This window comes from Syzygium oleosum, unplaced genomic scaffold (genome assembly GCF_021117445.2).
Source record: "Syzygium oleosum isolate NSW1041296 unplaced genomic scaffold, Sole_v2.1 Sole_v2.17, whole genome shotgun sequence".
NCBI classification, from domain to species: domain Eukaryota; kingdom Viridiplantae; phylum Streptophyta; class Magnoliopsida; order Myrtales; family Myrtaceae; genus Syzygium; species Syzygium oleosum.
Window position 1 is genome coordinate 1,930,806 of NW_026607501.1, and position 16,423 is coordinate 1,947,228.

Sequence of the window (16,423 nt, forward strand, 5' to 3'; positions counted from 1 at the left end):
GCAACAAATTATTGATGATTTTAACTTCTAAGTTTGATTTGCACATTTGTAAAGAGTTTTAGATTAATCGAATCTTAGGCATTAAATGTGCTCTATGCCCGTCACCTTTTACTAAATCATCAAGTTACGAATTTTAGGATGGTTGTCGGCCTGGGCACAGCACAACCAAACCAGTCACGGGCAAGTGTTTAGCGAGCCGTTCCAAATAACTTAATTGTTGGTTCGTATTCTCATGACATTACGAGTAGAAGTGTAGAGTTTGAACATGATATAGTTAAACTAAAAATTGACCAAAATGCAGATCGATTCTTTTCCTTTTCTAAGAAAAACTTTATTCGGTCCAATTTGCGAAAATTGTAAACCGTGTGGGACTAAGGTGAGTATAAAACCGAACCAAATCGAACTGAGTTATACGATGCGAAATAAAAAAAAAAATCAAACCAAAATTTCTCTCTCCCTCTTTAGGAAATTTTAAGAAATTATAAGATCCATTAAACCTCAATTTATAATATCTATTTCAGAATGACAAAACTCAATCAAACCTCTTTTTCTAGAAAAAAAAAAAGAGAGAGAAAAGAAAAAAAAAGCCGCGAGCCCTTTTTCTCGCTTTAAAAATAAAAAAAAAACAAATTAGCCCGCTTCCCGCCTCTATATATAACAGATTCCCCTCCCATTTCCGATCGTCTCCCTTCCCCGAAAATTTTGAAATTCTCCTCTTCTTCGCAGAGCAAGAAGCCAACCTGCGAGCACACACAGAGACGCACGGAACTTCATCGCCGATCGTCGCGCTCCGTCGCCGAAGATGCTTTCGTCTCTCAAGTGAGTTTCACGACACTCCTCCGCTAGATTTCGATTCCTCGTGTCCTTTTTTCCGCGATGCGATCGCCGGCGGCGATTCCTGAGTTTCGGCTCGTGTTGTTCTCTCGTCGATGTCCAGAGCCGAGGAGCAGAGCCAGCTGCAGATCGTGGAGAGAGAAGACGTCGGCGGCGACGAGGAAGACCTTTTCGAAACGATCGACAAGCGTAAGTTAGAGCCAAACGGAGTGTAGGCAACTGCTCTGTGTTCGTGTCATCGCTTTCGTAATGAGTTTCGGTGTGTCGTGTTTAGGCTTGCGAGGCGAAGGTTCGGTTTGATTCTGAGATGATAATCGTGATTTTCTCATCGTCGACCTAGCTTTGTTCGGTCTCTGTTCCGGAGTTAATATGGAAATTGCAAATGGTTCGATGGAGCTATAACTGTAAAAATCTCTTTGAATGTCAATAGTAAGTGACTCTGAATACGATCGACAGTCAGTAATAAGTTAAGGCGAAACAGAGTCATGGTTTTCTGAGATGATTATCATGATTTTCTGATAATCAGAGTCATGTTTAGGCTTTGCGAGCGAAGATTCGCTTTGATTCTGAGATGATAATCGTGATTTTCTGATCACCGAGTCGATTGTTGACTTCGCTAATTTGTTGGAAGCTGGGATGATTATCGCGATTTTCTCGTATTTGAAAGTCGACCTAGTTTGTTCGCGTCTCTGTTCTGAAGCTATAATGAAATGCAAATGGTCCGATGGAGCTATAACGGCAAAAATCTCTTTGAATGTCGATATTAAGTGACTCTGAATACTGCTGAGCGGATGAGCTCGATTTCAGTTTGGTTGCACAGTTTAGCTCGATTTTCCTGGAACATCACCGTGAATCCATTAGTGTTCTTACATCTCGACCTTTCTCTTGAACTTGTCGTGATTTTCTGTGTGTACAATAGTTTTTGTTTTTGTCACAAATTCTTCAGCCTTTGTTATGCTATGCGACATTGGAATTGCACCAATAGTTTTAGGTTATATTAAGTGACTCTGAATACTGCTAAGCGGATGAGCTCAATTTCAGTTTGGTTGCTCAGTTCAGCTCGATTTTCCAGGAACATTACCGTGAGTCCGTTAGTGTTTGTACATCTCAACCTTTCTCTTGAACTAGTTGTGATTTTCTGTACGTACCATAGTTTTAGTTTTTGTCACAAATTCGGCCTTTGTTATGTTGCGTGACATTGGAATTGCACCATTGTATGTCTTATTTTCCATGTAATTGTGACATAGCTAGATTAGTAACGAATATCCTAAGCTAAATTTGATCAATAGTCACTGTTGGAACACTAGATTGTCATTAATCTAGGAAATGCTTCTGTCCTGACATTCTGCATTCACCAGAAAACGTAGAGTTTAACACGATGGTGAGTTGTTTTCATTTTCTTTCTCTGAAATGTTTTCTTGAACTTGTTGTGATTTTCCGTGCGTACAATAGTTTTAGTTTTTGTCACAAATTCTTCAGCCTTTGTTATGTTGCGCGGCATTGGAATTGCACCATTGTATGTCTATTTTCCATGTATTTGTGACATAGCTGGATTAGTAATGAATGTCCTCAGCTAAATTCATCAATAATCACTGTTGGAACACTAGATTAGTAGATTGTCATTAGACTAGGAAATGATTCTGTCCTGACATTCTACATTCACCAGAAAACATAGAGTTTAACACGATGGTGAGTTGTTTTCATTTTCTTTCTTTGAATTGTTTTCTGTTTGCAGTTATATCTCAGGGAATCAATGCTGGAGATGTGAAAAAGTTGCAGGATGCAGGAATCTACACTTGCAATGGCTTGATGATGCACACGAAGAAGGTATCTGATCTTCAGTTCTGAGAATAAAATTGAGGTACCTCTTCTTATTGGGTTAAGGCGATTTCCTTTTTCTTTGTTTTTTTTTTTTTTTTTGTAGCACTTAACTGGAATCAAAGGTTTGTCTGAGGCAAAAGTTGACAAGATATGCGAAGCAGCTGAAAAGATAGTGGTTAGAGCTTAAATTCTTCTTATCCTGAGATGGTGTCTCCAATCAATTTGAACTTCTATAAGCATCTCGCATTGACTTCCCTTTGTTTCATCAGAATTTTGGCTATATTACTGGAAGTGACGCTCTGCTCAAAGTAAGTTCTTAATTCTGCAAACTTCGTGCTAAAATGGTTTGGAATACCTCAATGAGTCATTGACCTTTGAAGTAAAGCCTGCAAATTATCTTTACGGACTGTATGAAGTTGCACTGGCTCTAAACACTAGTGACCTTACAGAACAAAGTACTTTTAATGTCTTTGTTTCCAGAGGAAGTCAGTTGTTCGCATCACAACTGGAAGCCAAGCCCTCGATGAGCTATTATGCGGTAATAGACTTTCTTTTGCAGACTGTGTGTCTTATTCTTCATGCATTTCAACAAAAACACATTTCACCGTTATGCAATGTTAAACAGGTGGTATTGAAACTCTGGCAATTACAGAAGCATTTGGCGAATTTCGGTGAAAAGCACAGTCCAAAAACATTACCTTTGATGAACTTTTAGTTGGTTTTGTTAGTTGGCTTTCTCAGAAAATGCTGCTAACGTCACCTCAGGTCTGGGAAAACACAACTTGCACATACCCTGTGTGTTACTACTCAGGTCGGTCTAAATTGGATATTACGTTTCTGTAGTTAAATTCTGTTGCATTTTTTGTTCTGATGAACAATGCCAAATAGTAACATAATGATTGAATTTCTACAAAGAATTAAGCTGTGGGTGATCTTGGCATCAGAACGTGTGTATTAGGTGATTCTAGAAGTATGCACTCTCACTTTTTGTAATCTACAATCAGTATACTGGAAGGCATATACAGTGGCTCAAACCAAGTAGGAAAAAGGCCAGAGGAGTTTGTACTATGTCATAACCGAGTAAAAGCCTTAATTATTGTCAGACTCGGACTCGGGTTGATCATTAGTCGAATGTGATGCTTGAAGATACTCTACTTTTTTTGCAAATCCTACAACAGTATTTACCCCTGTTTTTAATCATTCTTTATTAATGGTTTGTGGATTCCGTGTTCGTAAAAAATTTTCAGCTGCCAACTCACATGAGAGGAGGAAATGGCAAGGTAGCTTATATCGACACAGAAGGAACTTTGTATCCTATTATAATTTGTCTGTATTTTTCTTGACCTCTACAAAGCTGCTTCTGTTTCATAATCGTCTTATGTCCATGTAAGTGCATGTGCACTTTCTTAACTTAGTACACCTGCAGTCGTCCTGATCGAATAGTACCAATTGCCGAGAGATTTGGCATGGATCCTGGTGCAGTCCTAGATAATGTAAGCTAAGCTTTCTATACTGGTGGCAACTTATCTTTCTTTTCTGGCTAGTGTACTTGCTATAATCTAGTCTTTCCATGAATTTCAGATCATTTATGCCCGTGCCTATACTTATGAGCATCAATACAACTTGCTTCTTGGTTTGGCTGCCAAAATGTCTGAAGAACCATTTAGGTTGCTGGTAAGACACTGCTCGAGAATCAAACAGTGCGGATTTTATGAGATGTGGATGGTTGACCTTAGGTGAGTACCATTTTCAGATTGTGGATTCAGTGATCGCTCTCTTCCGAGTGGATTTTACTGGAAGAGGAGAACTTGCAGAGCGCCAGGTTGATCCTGAAACTATCAAATCATTCGAGTTGTGATTCTTCAGCTCATTTGGTTGGACACTTATAGATTCCGAATTGCAGCAAAAATTGGCGCAAATGCTTGCACGTTTAATTAAGATAGCTGAGGAATTTAACGTTGCAGTCTACATGACCAACCAAGGTATTGCATCACATATCATTTCTCCCACATAGTCGTGCATCCATGTAAAGATCTTATCCAGTTTAGCCCTTTGATGGTTGCACTCTGAAAGATAGCAATCTGGGGACTGCACTAAGCTCATACTAATTCGTGAAATCTCAAGAACTAGCTATTTAGTGTTCACCAGTGATACATAGAGTAGCTGCAATCCATGAGTTAGAAAAAAAGATGATTTTTGATAACTTTGTCTTTGGTTTATTTGTTTCAGTCGTAGCTGATCCAGGTGGTGGCGTATTCATATCAGACCCAAAGAAACCCGCAGGTGGGCATGTTCTGGCTCATGCAGCCACAATTAGGTTGATGTTTAGGAAAGGCAAAGGTGAGCAGCGTGTTTGCAAGGTGTTTGATGCCCCAAACCTACCTGAAGCTGAAGCTATATCCTTTTTGACCGGATCTTCGTCTAGCTATACACTTTATTCTATTGAAATTTACTAGATTATACTGCAGAAACCAAATGAAATATCTAAATTTCTATATCAAAATCGGAGAGAAAATCGATACTAAGTCTACATATGGATAGGTGGAGACCAGATTTTATGGATGATACTTACAGTATACTTGATGTTGCTTGGAGACTTAGTATCTTGTGCGGAGGAATTAAACAAAAAAAAGATGATATTGAGAATTCCTCTGAGCAGGACTGGTAGATTAGCTGCACAGCCGATGCTATGTACAGAACACACATCTGTCAATATCTTTGCTTGATTTCCTCAGAAACTTTACCAAGAGCTCGCCATGTCAATAAGGGAAGACTGAGATTTGTTACATGTGTGTTAAACTTAACAAACACACGTTTTTCAGATAACACCAGGAGGCATAGCTGATGCAAAGGACTAAAAGAGGTCTCTGCAACCAGAAAAATAAGGCCAGGCTAAGTGCCTTCTCTGTTATCCGCACTTTGACATTAGTTATGGTATTGACAGCTTCCTCTATCTTCTTTCATATTAAGTCTGTATCGGCACGAGTCAAGTTCCCGTTGACAGCTTAACTTGACTGCCGCTCTAGCCTTAACATCAAACATTCTTTCATTGTCTGTTACTAAAGTTCATATGACCCTTCATAAGGCGTTGTGCTAACTCAATTTCTATATGGGAACTAGCATGCTCCAAGTTATTTTGGTCTAAATTACCAGTAGAGATAACAGTCACACAATAGACATCTCAGCTAAAAAACATTAGATCGAATAAACTCAGCATGATGGCTAAACAATATGCCAGAAAGATATTATTGCACATAGCATGATCAGGTTCTGTAAAGGCTTGGTTTTATAAGCAACATGTACAGCTGCATAAAACGTCTTCTCAAACTCTCAACATAGAGCAACCGACCATTAGAGCTGAAAATTGTCAATGAGAAAGGGTGACTGGGTTATAAGCAAAAAGGCCATTCAATAGCTAATGGCCTGGCCAAAAAAGGGCCACAAACCTTATGACTCAACTCTAGGCATGCTGGACCATTTAGTCTCCGCATCCACTTTGAATGTAGCACCGCACACTTGTTCAAAGCTGTCCACCCTATGATGGTGGAACGCTATGATTCTTGGTGATTCTCATGTAAAGCATGGTGCATTTTCATTCACAATTTGTTGGGTGGGTCACTCAAGTGAAAAAATAAGCAAACTTTTTGGGCATCAAGCAGAGTTGAAGATATGTCATCAAGAGTGTAACTTACGGAGAGACAAGACAATGATTTGTCTGAAATCACAAACTCTCTCTCCCTCTCTACATGAGTCGTGTGTCTGTAGGTACCAAATCAAGAATAGGATTGTCCGTTGACTCTGTCGCTTGGCCACAGTGTGCTGAAACAAAAAAATCGAGACAATAAGAAGATGAAGTTCTATACTTCGTGATCGACCAAGAATTCTTGAATGTATCGGGTGGGTCCACGTGAGCTTAATACAATCACAAGTTTGGAGTTTTAGTAGGTTCCATGTGAGATTTATACGATTTAGCGGTTGTGGTTTACCGAGCTCACCTGAACATAATGCATCTAATATTGACTTGGAATCACACGTGCCCGGTTCGTGCATGTATCCCTATAAGAGAAATAAAATTCTCGGCACGCGTGAAATATAGTTAAAGTGGGATAAAACCCAACTAAAAATAATGGCTATGATCCATAGGAATCAAATCTCACTTAAATGAGTTCTGCTTGTCTAGGACTAGATAGAGCCACCGACTCTATATTAAAGTGAAAAACAAAGGTGGTATGAGTTTTGGCAGAAAATTAAATTAAACGAGTATTCTTTTTTTTTTGGGTCGGAATTAATCGAGTAATTGAAATGCTAATCATGATAGGCGTTTGATCTTTTCTTGATCATGTGTCATACCCTCTTAATTTGCACCTATAAGTTGAGAGGATCCTCTACATTATGGATTTAATTTTAATCGTGTGAGTTTAGTGCGATAAAATCCTTAACTTTAGTTGGTTCAGCCGCACAATTTAATGACTATGACCTATCGACGTCACCTAAAACCGATACGCCCAATACTAATACCGATGATCGACAGCAATGGAGACATTCAAGAAGAGACAAGTCATGATCGACGGTGTTGGCACGCCCAGATTTTTTTTTTGACAAAAAATTTAGTTTCATTAAAAACTGATTTGGGTCAAATAGAGGGAGGATTTCAGCTTGGCAATGAGTCGTTGAGATGCTAATTACAATAGCCGTTAGATCTTTTCCCTAGAAAATGTCATGTGATCCTAAGTGATAATTTGACCCTCTCAATTTGCCTTTTGAGTTATGAAGACTAGGGGTGAGCAACTTGGACCGCCCAAATCGGGACCGGACCGGATCGGACTGAACTGACGGGTTTGGTCCGGTTCTTGGAACTATCGGTCCGGTTCCCGGTTCCTAAAAGCAGAACCGGTTTCTGGGCGGTCCGGTTCCCGGTTCTAAGGGGGAACCGGACCGATTATTTAATATATATTTTTCTTATTTTTTTTCTTTAAAAAAATTAATAAAATTTGAACTAAACTCTAAGTAAACTTCATCATCATAAATTCATTGATAAAAATTAGTAAAATGTGAATTAAACCCTAAGTGAACTTCATTGACATAAATTCATTAACAAAAATTAGTAAAATGTGAATCAAACCTTAAGTGTTTAACCAAAAAAAAAAAAGCTAAACTTTAAGTGACCGGTTCCATTGGACCGGACCGGAACCGGACCAGACCGGCGGTCCAGTCCGGTTCCCGGTCCTAGAACCAACCGGTCCAGTCCACGGTTCCCAAAATTGGGAACTGGTTCTCTCGGTCCGGTTTCCGGTTCCAAGGTGGAATCGGATCGGAACAGGAACTGATCACCCCTAGTGAAGACCCTTTTATATCGATTTTTGTTTGCTCCTCAGTGTTCTACTTCTATGTACACCATCTATATAATTATATAAAGTAAAGAGAACCTCCCACTTTTAAGGGATCTCGGTAATTTTTTCCCTTCCAAAAACGTGCTTGATTGTCTCTATTCGACAAATATCGTATCCACTGTACAAATGTATTAGTTAATCATTTTATTTATCGCTGACACGTTTCAATAATAAAAGTTGAATCCTCTCTCTCTTAATAATCTTCTCTATCTGCACATATATATTTTTATATAAATTTTTTTTATAATGTCTATATTCATCAATAACTTCTTCCATTACTTAATGATTCAAATATTTTACAATAGGGTTAATACCACAAAAAATTCTAAATTGATACATTTGTGACAAATTTACCCTAAACTAATTTTTTGATCACTAAAAACCCCTGTACTTGTGATAAATTTACCCTCCGTTAGTTTCCGTTAAATTTTTTAGTTAAATTTCTGAGTTGGATGACACGTGGCAGCTGATTGCTTTACCGGTTTACCCATCTTTTTGTCACAGATTTACAAAATTTATGATTTTTTATGATATTAATCCAATTTAACGGAAGGTAAATTCATCACAAGTGTACCAATTTGGGGTTTTTTGTGGTCAAAAAATTAATTTGTGGTAAATTTGTCACAAGTACACCAGTTTGGGGTTAAATAAATTTGTCACAGGTGTATTAGTTTAGGATTTTTTGTGATATTAACCCTTTATAATAAGATGGTCCTGTTTTTTTTAAATGCCAATTTCTTGCGTATGAGCGATGCGCGAGCACATTTGCCAGTTCATATGCCACTCTGTCCATGGAAAGGATTAAAGGATCTAATCTCCTTCGCTGCAGTAATCGTGGATCCTAAAGTTGAGATTCGACGTAATCGGCTATCTTAAGAGCATCTTAATGAGCTATGAACATCTATTTTCTCATGAGATTCTTGAGGTTAAGATTTCTTGCGGTGATGACAGACTTAGGGGTACGCAACTCGTGTCAAGCATATGAATCTATACAGGCACCGGAATAGAATTTGCATTTTGAGTACCGTGACAACTTGTCACTTTTCCCTCCCAAATTTTAAGAATAGAAAATATTACGTAAATTTCGGAAAATTTCGAGAAAAAATCGTACACCATTCCGCATGTTCATGTTTGAAACTTTTACAAGGTTTCATTTATCTCGAATTAAATAAAATTGAATTACAAAAAATGCACAAAAACAATTAAAAGTGAAAGTCACCCTAAACAGTTTTCATGAACTGCACGTAATTTCCATATTTTATTAATTTGTAACAAGTAATATTTTCCAATTATTGAAACTTGTTTGATTAAATCTTGATTTTGAGCTCTCCTATGTTTGACAATTTATTTGTCCAGATTTATAAAATTGAATTTTGGTTCCATATTTTTCACGAAAATAACCCTTCCCACTTTTTGGGGATTAAAGTCGGCTGTCTAATCTCTCCCTAGGAAATAACTATTTCCACCTTGGCCTCTTTCATCAGATAGCTTACACAACACTCAATTCAAACTCCTCAGCTTTTGAATAACGAATCGGAATAATTCGCGCTAGGGAACCTTTCAAAAGGTGATAGTGATCCGCCCAATCTCCTATTCTGATACCATTTATTATCGATGCGACGAGATGATAATATGGGACCGCTTCATTTTGTGCTCACCACTGTCAGATCAAATCCCAAATTGCGACCCCAAAGTTATCAACGACACTTCAACGACGGGTGGCTCACTTGAATTACCCACGCCCGAAAGGCAAATGAGCGGGCTTAGGCAACGGCTTGAGCTTGGCCCGAATACTTCTAATTGAAAATACATATCACGAACGGGTTTAGGCATTACTATAGGCTCGACCTCCGGGCCGGCCTGGCCGGGGCCAGTTTAACGATCGGCTCTATTTCGACCCTTTCCTTAGATCCACACTCCACAACCTCCGGTTCACGCTCGGTTCTGGAGGCTCGGCATCCATGGCCGCAGGGAGAGGGCCGAGCTTCCAGATTTAGGGCCGCGCCTCAGGACTCAACACGACGAAGGACGGGGGTCTCGACCGCCATGGACGACGATAGAGAGATCTTGCCATTACTCGGATGCAAAATTTAGAAAAATGAAATTTGAATCAACGGGTGAGATTTGAACTCGATTCAAGGCAAATGCCGCCGCATGTAGAAAGATCCAACGACTCAACAACACGTGTAAGCAAAACAATCTCTTCCTCACTTTCTCAACCAAGAAAAAATCTCTCAGCATAGACTTCAGTTTGACTCAGCAACCCTGTCTTTCGTTGCAGAAAGTCCCCACTTCGACCCGAAGTAAAAACCCAAAAGTTTATTCCGAATATTGTTGAACTTCCTGAGGACAAGTGAAAGGCCAAGAACGTAAGCGGGTCCTCCGATCTCCGTTCTTGGTCATCGATCGCCACGCGCTTTGCTCAGCTCGCCTTCTCGATCAGCCATGGCTACCGCCGTCGTTGCTGCTGCTGCTGCAGTTTGTCTCGCCGTGATCTCCGTTCAGCTGCCCGCGCCTGCTCTCGGCAACGTTTTGTCCCCTGTCCTTACGCCCATCGCCGGTTCGCGCCGTTGCTTCCCGCTGAAAGATGCTCCTCTGTTTCGGTTACTGTTCTTATGGTGTTTGGCAATTTGGGTCGGAGAGGGATTGCCGGGTTTTTATCTGGGGCTGTCCTTTTTAGGACATTTGGCCAACTGGGTGTTTCTCGACTGCAGTTCGATTTTGTTTTTTTTTTTTTTTTTCATTTGGTTTCTTTTGGGTGCCTCGATGTTGCAGATGAGGTGTGCAAAGAAGCGAAATGTGGGAGAGGAGCGTGCAAGCCCAGTGGGAACAGCACTCTCTTGTATGAATGTGAATGCGACCCTGGATGGAAGCAGACTCTTTCAAGCACCGATAGTCATCTCAAGTTCCTGCCTTGTGTAATTCCTAACTGTAATCTCTCTCTCTCTCTCTCTCTCTCTCTCTCTCTCTCTCTCTCTGTGCAGCTACTATTCAGGATAAGATGTTTGAGATAAGAGTGCATTGATGTGATGCGATGATCCCGGTTGATGTCTTCTGTTGGGTTGCTCTCTGTGTATTACCGGTTTTACAATCCATGGCGTGTAGTTTTGTATGGCGAATTAAGATCTGGTAACGGATGATTCATACCAGCTAACTTTCCATAAGAAGACTTTACTAATTACTGCTACGGGATAGATCAACTTCTGTCATACTGCGTAGATTGTCACAAAGTACGTCCGACTTAGTTTCATATTGTGCATAGACGAATGCTTCCAATATTTGCCGAAGAAGACAGAAATGAGACTTTATAAGCTGGGGTTATCCTTTGTCTGTTTGATCTATCTGTTGATAATTTATTTTCAGCTAGTCATCCTTCCAAATGAGTTCAGGTGGACCATATGTGGAATTATTAGTACGCAGCATGTCCTAAATGAAATACAAGAAAATCTAACCAGTTTGTAGGGCACAATCAAGTATGAGTCTATGAACACAACAGTTTTGACTGGTTATCTGTTTAAGCTATAATTTAGTGTTAATTGCTCCGTTCTGCTTTGTTTCTATCAGCTTGTCTGGTGGATTCTCTATGGATTTAATTGAACAAGGGAGTCCTAGATTGATTGTTATTGATACTTTGAAGGTGAAACGAACCCTAAAATAATTAAAGAAGAACGTGTCATAGTCGTCAATTTCTAAATTATTATTTAGCTTGAGTTGGTAATGGAGGTCAATCAAATTCTTATCTTGTCTATGGTTTCGTGTTACTCTGAGATTTTGTCTGACGTCATTAGTGCAACAAAAGTCCAGCCCAAAAATTTGAGCTACTAGTTGGAGAGAGACTACATGAAAAGGCACGTCGAATTGATGAATGGGAAGCCTCACACTCGAGACAAATCTAGGGCGAAATTGGCTTTGATGTCATGTGAAAAAGCCAACCGAAAAAAGTTCAGCTATTAGGATATAAGGTTCATATAGTCCTATAGACAAGCGATGTGGCATAGTTTCACAGTTAGAAACAAAGTTAAACAAGCAACTGTAAAATGTGATGTTGACGCGATACCTAAGCTGATGTCAACAAGTGTATTCTCATTCCTCCACCTAATAAGACTCAAATTTGGATATTCTGAATACTAGTATTGATTTCTTGTCTAAAAGGTTATAAGACAGAGACTTTTGTGATTGCTGAAATGAAAGATTTATAAATTCACTGTCTTAATGCGTGTTGGCTTGAGCCTTCGTTAACAATCCCACTTTCTCAACCAGTCTTTCTCCCCCCGAGCTCTGACTGTTCAACTAGACTTAGCATAGGTTTAACTTCTCTATGATTACATGTCTATGGTGAAACCAACACTCAAAATTGATCAATAATGGCAAAACGAAAAACTTTGATGGATACTGATCTTCTTAGAACTTATATTACCAGACTTGCTTTCACTAGTTGTTAGCCAAATGAGAGAGAAGATTCCATTTAATGTCATAAAGATCGGTAGTGTCAAGATCACAGAACTTTTCTATGTGTCCAGTTGTTTTAAATGGCAAGATGTCCTAGTAAGTATTATCTATACGAGTTTGAAACTGCAGTTTACTGGGATCTACTAGACTTGAGGCAATAATTTCTTTCATGTGCCAAGATGTATACAAGAATGAAATATCCGATATTTAACCTTAAAGATTTTACTTTAATAGTTGTTTCTTTTGTTCATTAACTTTATATGATTTGGTTGGTGCTCTGATACTCATTTCCCTTGTTTCCTCATTTTTTGCAGGCACCCTCAATTACTCTTGCATGAAATCCCCTGCTTCAGCTGAGGAGAAAACAAAACAAGCTAACGAATCAATTTTGAACCGTAACTACTTACCTTTGATCTGCTTGATGTCTTAAGTTGCTTTATGCTGGTTTGTAGATAAGTTCATGCTAAATTTGGTTGCCTTCTGCATTTGTAGCCTGTCATTGGGTTGATTGCGGAGGCGGCTCCTGTAACATGACTTCAATTATCTCGTACAGTTGCCTTTGTGATGAGGGCTACCACAATCTCTTCAATCTCACTCCTTTCCCGTGCTACACACAATGTAAGTCCTCAATTATTTTTCTCTAAACGGGAAAGGAACAGTTTTTCTGTTTTTGTTTTCCAGAAGTTAGTGATTGAGAGAAATAGTTGTTCTCTAAGGATTAACATTTCCAGTTTTCCTAATGGGCCAAATGTTGGTGAGTCTAATTAGTAATTCCTTTTGAAGGTGCAATTGGAATGGATTGCCTGAATCTTGGGATTTCATCTTCAAATAATACTGCTTTGGCACCCACTTTGGCAGACAGTGATGGGTCTCGAGGTAAGGTTTAAGCAAAGTCCCTAACTCAATTGGCTTTTGAGCTCTCTGAATTGCAAGAACAACTCTTGCCCCTAGTGAAGAGTGTAAGATATACTAACAAAGGTTAATGTGTTTCATTTGTGCTAAAGATGATTAATTTACTTAGTTGAGTCCAAGCACAGGCGTAAAAAACTAAACAAGACTTCTTCAGAGAAGTGCAGTCTTGACGTGGAAGAAATTGACAAGGGGAAAGTCACAGTTTCTGCTTATTGAATAAAATCCATCAAGAGCTGGCCAAAAAGCAAAAAAAAAAAAAAAAGAAAAAAAGAAAAAAGAAAAACATCAGTCAAGAGACTTTTTTCTTAGGCTGAATCATATCTTCAACGTCTCTCTTCTTTCTGCAACAGGCTCACTTATGCGAGGGAGTTCTCACTGGTTAGTTGCCCTGATGTTCTTTTTGGGCATTCTTCAGTGCCCATAAAGCAAAAGGTAAAGTCGAAAGCTGATATCTCTTGTAGCATACTAGAATTGGAGATTGCGGATGATGTTTTTGTGAATAACCTTATGCGGAGGTCAGGTCCGTTTGATGCCTGATGTTTATTATTCTTCGATGAGCTGTTGTATAGATTAGTTGACTGAACCCAACAGACAAGTGACTGTGAATAAAAGTTTTCATGAGAGTGAGATGTTAGTAGATTGTTCAAATCTCACGCTTCTATTAGCCCTCTTATTCCCTTATGATCTCGTACATGAATTGTCTTGCTCATAAGCTGTCTTCTTCTGCTTATTCCTAGAATTTATAACAAGAATGTCGGAGTATTTTGCTGTTTTCTTTTGCAAGAAGCTTTACTGTAACAACGTGCGCAACCCGCTGGGCCAAAACCCGAAACAGAATATTCACGCGGTGAGCTATGAGGATTCATCTGTATGTATGTATCACCTAAGCGGCAAGCTATCTTTCTCCGATATGGGATTAGGATGTTACAGTTGTGCATGCTTTCTTGACCAAATATATGCAGAAAGTTAGATTACATGTAAGGTGCCTAATTGCTTCGTATCTTTCCTCATTGCTTCGGCTGTCTTATTTTCTACTTGTACTTTCTTATGAATAGCGATAGTGCATGGGCATAATAGACGCGAGATCATTTTAGGACCTACGTGCATTCGGTAAAACATTCTTCGCCTTTTTCACTGTTAACCATTGAAGATCGATGTGCTTAGCATGCTTCATGCATGCAGAATGCAAACGATCCGGAGTTATACTTTTGATAGGATTCATTATTCAATCGATCAATGGTAGAGGTGTCAAATGGGCGAGTCGGGGTTTGCTTTGGCTATGTCTTAATTTTTCCTTTGTTTTCGTTGCTGTTGTGAATATCATTAAATTAAGGTGAGGGAAACTACATTGAATGGATCGACCTTAGAGCTGATGAATTTGTTTGGGCTAACCAATGATGTTGAGGGCAAAAATGATCAAAGGACTGAATCTTAAAAGTGACCCAGAATAGTTGCACACTCTTTTCACTCTTCGGAGGATCTTTAGTGTAACCGGGTTAAAAAACACTCGAGGGTAAGTCATTTGGAGCGTTGGTAATCTTTGTTATGTTGGTTACAGTGGAAGAGGGTAAAAGTGGATATTCCGAAGAAAGTCCTCATAATATTGTCATGTTGAAATTAAATCGCTACCGAGCGAGATGGCTCTTTCTTGATGCATTAGTTCTGGATATTCGAGATATTTAAGCATACTTTACTTCAATATTAGAAAATTATGCGTTTCCGTTCCCTTAGGGTTATCGAATTATGTGTACTCAATAATTACGAATTATCAAGTTAATGTAAAATCAGTATACTTAACCGAAGATGAGACCAAGTGAAGGAGGTCTACGAGGCGAGCTCAAGGTTTGTATCGCATGGTCTGGTGAACTTGGTCAGGCTGCATCGATCCTAAATTCTGATACCAAATTCGGCCCACAGGGCGAGCTTAATTTTTCAATTTTATTTTAACCTTTTTAATCCTATAGAATATACCTTTCGAGTTTGTTTCAAACATATCCCAGTCCCTTTAACACCATCTGTGAGAGCAAATATACTACTAGTTTCTTTCCCAAATCCAACTTTGTCACTAAGGAAAGAGGATTATCTAATTTTATTATTCAAGAAAGGATATTCAAGGGAGAATAATCTAACAGATGCATAATTCAAGGGAAAATATTTCTTTGGCTGCATATCAGCCTTATTTAATTTATTAATATTTTTTTGGAATTTTTGGTATGAAGAGAAAAAGAATTAGGTTAGTCTAAAAGAAACATAATCTTAATTGTAATATTCAAGGCTGAAGAGGGCACAAGGACAATCTCTCTACTCCAGCTGCAGTGGTCCGACTCTACAAGAAGTACAAAAATTGGGAGAACGCATGAGAAACCAAGACTCGCAAAACATAGCAACGAGAGCCGATGCGGCCAAGACATGGTTCGGCACCAATTTGCAACTCAACAGGAGCAACGTCGGTCTTCCGTGTGTTTCCGCCGGTAACGAAGTTGTCTCCGGAGATTTAGCTCGGTATGTATTACCGACAGCGCAAAATCTTCAACCGATTGAAGTAAATTATAAATATGATGGAGTGAGGGTTGCTGTGACAATCTCGTCTGGCACCGCTGGAGTTCTTACCAGCGGCCGGACAACTTCTGGGCAAATAAATGGCTCTTCTTCTTCGGACACGTTTAGCACGGTGCTAGAACCTTAAGCGGTGCACTCTCCGATGAAGCTTAGGCTGACAGGGTTGGGATCATAAACTTCTCATCAAGTACTAGCTCATACCCATTAATTAATGTGTATCCGTATTTTGTGTACACCTCTTATCCAACTAATGTGAGATTAGGTTACGCTCAATTCATTGCATCTTGTCCGGTGCTTCAAGATGGCAACTTTAGTTATACGAACATTCTCAATGCGATCATGCACATTATAATGGCGATGGAGAAGGAATTCTAGAGAGTGCTTGGCTGTGAGGATTAGAACTTCCAATTTTAATCCACGCGTGAGATTTAATTTTAGGACTATCGAGTGAAGCAATT

At 39.2% G+C, this 16,423-nt stretch overlaps 2 protein-coding genes across 2 annotated transcripts; both read left to right on the forward strand.

The window, feature by feature from the left end:
- Window positions 1-694: 694 nt before the first annotated feature.
- Window positions 695-5,801, forward strand: LOC115693238 (meiotic recombination protein DMC1 homolog). Its single transcript, XM_056319255.1, has 14 exons — window positions 695-819; window positions 938-1,023; window positions 2,570-2,661; window positions 2,759-2,830; window positions 2,925-2,963; window positions 3,136-3,193; window positions 3,281-3,326; window positions 3,421-3,466; window positions 3,903-3,964; window positions 4,082-4,148; window positions 4,237-4,329; window positions 4,409-4,477; window positions 4,559-4,637; window positions 4,885-5,801. The coding sequence occupies exons 1-14, from the start codon at window positions 803-805 to the stop codon at window positions 5,109-5,111; spliced, it is 1,053 nt and encodes a 350-aa protein (XP_056175230.1). The 5' UTR covers window positions 695-802; the 3' UTR covers window positions 5,112-5,801.
- Window positions 5,802-10,346: 4,545 nt separating this feature from the next.
- Window positions 10,347-14,054, forward strand: LOC115693247 (uncharacterized). The gene is made up of 5 exons (XM_030620224.2): window positions 10,347-10,976; window positions 12,809-12,889; window positions 12,987-13,112; window positions 13,278-13,370; window positions 13,757-14,054. The coding sequence occupies exons 1-5, from the start codon at window positions 10,661-10,663 to the stop codon at window positions 13,828-13,830; spliced, it is 690 nt and encodes a 229-aa protein (XP_030476084.2). The 5' UTR covers window positions 10,347-10,660; the 3' UTR covers window positions 13,831-14,054.
- The last annotated feature ends 2,369 nt before the right edge of the window (window positions 14,055-16,423 follow it).